The 5,000-nt window shown below is 50.6% G+C and overlaps 1 protein-coding gene across 2 annotated transcripts in view; it reads left to right on the forward strand.

The window, feature by feature from the left end:
- Window positions 1-3,572, forward strand: part of plekho1b (pleckstrin homology domain containing, family O member 1b) — a 19,878-nt gene extending 16,306 nt beyond the window's left edge. For both annotated transcript variants that reach the window (XM_071914125.2, XM_071914126.2), the window contains 2 exons: window positions 1,870-1,968; window positions 2,826-3,572. In XM_071914125.2, coding sequence (XP_071770226.2) covers window positions 1,870-1,968; window positions 2,826-3,572 — 846 coding nt within the window. The remainder of the gene's footprint in view (window positions 1-1,869; window positions 1,969-2,825) is intronic.
- The last annotated feature ends 1,428 nt before the right edge of the window (window positions 3,573-5,000 follow it).

Here is a 5,000-nt window from a genome sequence, read left to right on the forward strand (position 1 = left end):
ATTGAGTCAGTCAGTTACAGAAGTGCCTGGTTGGCAGCCACAGTGCTGCAGACACACAGGATGATAACAGACAGGATAACAGACAGGATAACAGACAGGATAACAGACAGGATAACAGACAGGATAACAGGCAGGATAACAGGCAGGATAACAGACAGGATAACAGACAGGATAACAGACAGGATCCACTTCATGGGGATAAAAAGCAGCTCCTCCTCATACTGACAGCAGATACTGAACAACACCTCTCTAACTGCTTGGTCCTTCTCTGAGGGAGACCGGCCATCTGAAGCCCCGCCCCTCTGAAGCCCCGCCCCTCCAGCTCGTCACATGACCCAGGCCACCAGATATGAAAACTAAAAGTTTACCCTTGTAGCCCAGCTGTGAGACGGTCTGCTCCAGCTGTTGATGTTTCAGCATCTTGGTTAGAAAGGCTTCCTCTAGGCTGCAGTCAGAAGTACAGCCGACCTCCAGAAGGAACAACATGAACTCTCTGAGATCTTCAGACAACAACATTTTGATATCAGATCCACTATTCTGTCGTGCCTACATATGTAAAGCCCCCCTTTACATATGTAGGCACATAGGCTTTACATGGCAACCATTTAAGATGTGGGACATGGTTTCAGCTGTCTGGTCGTCACCATGGTGTTTACAGTGAGGAGCATGACTGTCAGGAAGCCAGATGGAAAGATTAAGCTTAGTTGGTAAAACCTGTAATCTTGCTTTTATAGTGAAGATGACGATGCTCTCATCTATAGCTGCACTGTAAACACTGTGGAGACAGAGTGATCTGCAGCAGGAGACATGCTGCTTCCCTTCAGGGTTCAGCTCAGTCCAGCGTTGTCTCTGTTGTCGCCCTCGAGAGGCGACCTCAGGCATTTGTTAGAGGAAGTTGATGTTCTGTTCCACCGACCTTCACAGTCTCTCACAGAGATACAGAGGTCAGATATAACCTCCTCCGAGACGTTCACCGCCTCGGAGTTAGACCCTACCCACTCCAGAGTAACCTTGGCCCAGCCACAGAGGTCGTTCGAGTCGGGCCGGTCCGACCACACCGAAGCCAGGGGAGCGACTGTCCCGCTTTCCACTGGGTTTCCTCTTGAAGCCCAGGAAACTAGGATCACACACACACACACACACACACACACACACAGAGCAGTGCTGTAGAGGTCTGATAGTTAAAAGGTTTTTATGAACTAATGTCAGGCTTCTACGGAAGCGTAATGCATTCACTTGAGAAAAAAAAATTTGCCCTGTTTTTCTGAATTAACGAGATACCTCCAAATCCTGCGAGAAGCTCTCACCTGCATGTTGCAACACCACCTGTGTAACTTAAACACACGAGTATCTCCCAGTGTTTCACACCAACAGCAAAATAAAACTGGATTCAACTAAACAGGCGGACGTGTTTGCTTCCATGAACTCGAGCTCTCAAGTAGGAGTGAGAGCTTCTCTTGGGATTCAGAAAGAGAGCAGAATTATTTTTTTTCCCATGAAAACTTTTCTCAGAATTCTGAGATAATTATCTCGTTAATTCAGAAAAACAGGGCAATTTTTTTTTTCTCAAGTGAATGCATTACACTAATGTAGGCTTCAGTTCTGATTCATGGAAAAACGGATTATCGTCTCATCAGAATCAATCAACCTCTCTCTGCCTGTCTCTCTCTCTCTCTGCCTGTCTCTCTCTCTCTCTCTCTCTCTCTCTCTCTCTCTGCCTGTCTCTCTCTCTCTCTCTCTGTCTCTTTCTCTCTCTGTCTCTCTGCCTGTCTCTCTCTCTCTCTCTCTGTCTCTCTCTCTCTCTCTCTCTCTCTCTCTCTCTCTCTCTCTCTGTCTCTCTCTCTCTCTGCCTGTCTCTCTCTCTCTCAGGTGACAGTAGAAGACTCTCAGCTGTCTCACCTCACTCGGGACAGAGTGAAGATTCCTCACAACCGACGGCTGCCGACCAGAGGCCACCTGCTGGCTGTGGTCAGTCTCCTCCTCCTCCTCTCCTTCCTCCTCCTCCTCCTCCTCTCCTTCCTCCTCCTCCTCCTCCTCCTCCTCTCCTTCCTCCTCCTCCTCCTCCTGTCCTTCCTCCTCCTCCTCCTCTTCCTCCTCCTCCTGTCCTTCCTCCTCCTCCTCCTCCTCCTAAGATACGGAGACACTTTATCGCAGGAGTATAAATTGCCTTTTAATGTTACAAAAAAAGTCACGTGTGAATTCAAAGCACATGTTGGTTTTCAAACGTGAAGATGTGAAATTTCCCGTTTCCCATGTGAAAATAACATTTTTATCCATGAATTATCTGATTGAAATAAATATTGTCATATATAATGCCAGGTGAAAATGTGAAAAAAAATTGAAAACGCATTTGAAAACGTCACATGATGTCAGAACATGATGTGAAAAAAACAAATGTGAAAACCCACAGGTCCAAAAAGCACATGTGCTTTGAATTCACATGTGACTGTTTTATAAGAACTGAACTGAACTGAACTGGACTGAACTGAACTGAACTGAACTGAACTGGACTGAACTGAACTGGACTGAACTGAACTGAACTGAGCTGGACTGGACTGAACTGAGCTGGACTGAACTGAGCTGGACTGGACTGGACTGAACTGAACTGAACTGAACTGGACTGAACTGAACTGAACTGAACTGGACTGGACTGAACTGAGCTGGACTGAACTGAGCTGGACTGGACTGAACTGAACTGAACTGGACTGAACTGAACTGAACTGAACTGAACTGGACTGAACTGGACTGAACTGAACTGGACTGAACTGAGCTGAACCAGACTACACTAAACTAAACTAAACTAATCGGACCTGTTCTCCCTGCAGGCCTCGACCTCCAGCTCAGACGGGATGCTGACTCTGGATCTGATCCAGGAGGAAGACGGTTCGTCGGCTCAGGGTTCGGACGCCTGCGACGGCTTCCGGGTCGACCTGGACAAGTCGCTGTCCCACCTCAGTCCGGACTGTCCCAGGTCCAAAACCGACAGCGCTCTCTCCGCCAGGACCGCCGAGGCTTCTGGGAAATCCCAGAGCCTGCCCCGCGAGACGGCGGTGGTGTGGGAGCAGACGCCGACGGGCCCCGCCCGAACGCCGCAGCCGGGGAAACGCTTGACGACGGCCGAGAAAAACCGCTGCGCCTCCATGGACGAGATCCTGTCGCATCCGGACACGCGATCCGTCAAGAGCCGGACGGCGGCGATCCCCCGGTCGCCGGCGGCGGCGCCGCCGACCGGCGCGGCGGCGCCCGTCGGCCGGCTGCAGGACCTCATCGGCCAGAAGCTGGAGAAGACGGAGCGGCTGCTGACGGAGGTGCGGGAGGAGGGGCGGGGCGACGGGGAGGCCGGCGAGCGAGGGAGGGCGAAGGGGAAGGAGCCGGCGGAAGGAGCGCGAGCCGAGGCGGAGAGACTGCTGAGGGAGGCGGCGGCCGCCTGGGAGCAGGCCCGCGAGGTCCTGGAGGAGGTGAAGGAGCTGCGGGCGCTCTACCGCCAGCTGGACTCCCCCCCCGACTCCTCCCTCTGCCCCCCCGCCTCCAACGGCTGCAAGCAGAATCCACACCGCAAGAGCCTGATGTGACCGAGGCCCGACCGACCGGACTGACGGTACCGAGACCGGTCCTGAACAAGACCGGTCCCGGTCCTGAACAAGACCGGTCCCGGTCCTGATACCGGTCCTGAGCGGTCCTGTCCGGGTCTCATCGAACCCTCGGCTGAAACTAAACATGCAAAGCCACCTGCGGTTCTGCTGGTCCTGGTTCTGCTGCTGGCTCAGCGGTCAGAAGGTCCAGGAAGGTTCTGGACCAACACCTGGATCAGCTTTATTAGCTTAGCAGTGATTTTGGGAGCAAAACTCTTCTCCAGTTCACTTTCTGCGTCTCACAGCAGCGTCTGACTGTCTTCAGCGGCCATTCTACAGGAAATGAAGTAAAATGGTTCTTAATGATTATTAATAGCAGAAACTAATTGATTATGCAGATTTGATTATACATGATTGATTGTGCAGCAGGTTTTGGGGGAAAGTTAAGTTTCTTCCTTCGAAATATTGATGAGCAGGAAGGAAACGCTCAGCTGAGACGAGACGAAGAAAACACTTCCATTCTACAAACTGAACTTTCTTCCAGGTGGAATGCTGTGCATGCCACCTTCTTCTTCTCCTTCTTCTTCTTCTCCTTCTCCTTCTTCTTCTTCTTCTCGTTCTTCTCCTTCTTCTTCTTCTTCTCCTTCTTCTTCTTCTCCTCCCTCTCCAGTCTGCTGGATGTTTCTGTTAATCTGACGCTTCTCTTCACTCTGCATTTCTTTTGCTGAAAACTGCAGTTCTACTCAAGGATCTTTGTTTCAAACACATTGAGGTGAAACTGATCAGGTTATTGGTTATTGATTATAGTTTCAGCTACAGCAGGTTTCACTGACACTGAAAATGGGCCAAAATAACATTCAGTTTAGTTTAGTTCCACAGTATAATCCACACTGTAGAGTAGATCTGACACAGCGGCGGCGTGGCGGCGGCGTGACGGCGGCGTGACGGCGGCGTGACGGCGGCGTGGCGGCAGTGTGATGTTGTCCATGTGACCAGGAAGCTGAACGCTCTGCGGTACGAAGAATGTTCCTGTCCCAGAAACCTCTTCAACTCGATTCTTTCATTCATGTTTGTTTGCCGGCGCGGCATCAGGTACGAAAATACAGGCGGAATATAATTTGCACTCAGTGTGTGTCGGGCGCCTTTAGCAACGGTTTGGGCCAACAGGGCCTCCGTAGATGTGAAGGCCAAGATGGCTTCCATACAGAACCTCCAGACTGAACTACTAGAATAACAGATTTGCACTATGTAAAGATGTAAAGATGTAAAGATGTAAAGATGTAAAGATGTAAAGGCAACATGGGAGGATGCAGCAGTCTCTAGTCAGGAATCCCTCAAGACAATCTGCTTCAGGAAGAACTTCCTGTCTGGGAAATGAGCCGAGAAGATTTGTAAGGATCTGGATCAGAGTGAAGCAGATCTGCAGTC

The sequence above is a fragment of the Centroberyx gerrardi genome, chromosome 12 (genome assembly GCF_048128805.1).
Source record: "Centroberyx gerrardi isolate f3 chromosome 12, fCenGer3.hap1.cur.20231027, whole genome shotgun sequence".
Classification (NCBI taxonomy): Eukaryota; Metazoa; Chordata; class Actinopteri; order Beryciformes; family Berycidae; genus Centroberyx; species Centroberyx gerrardi.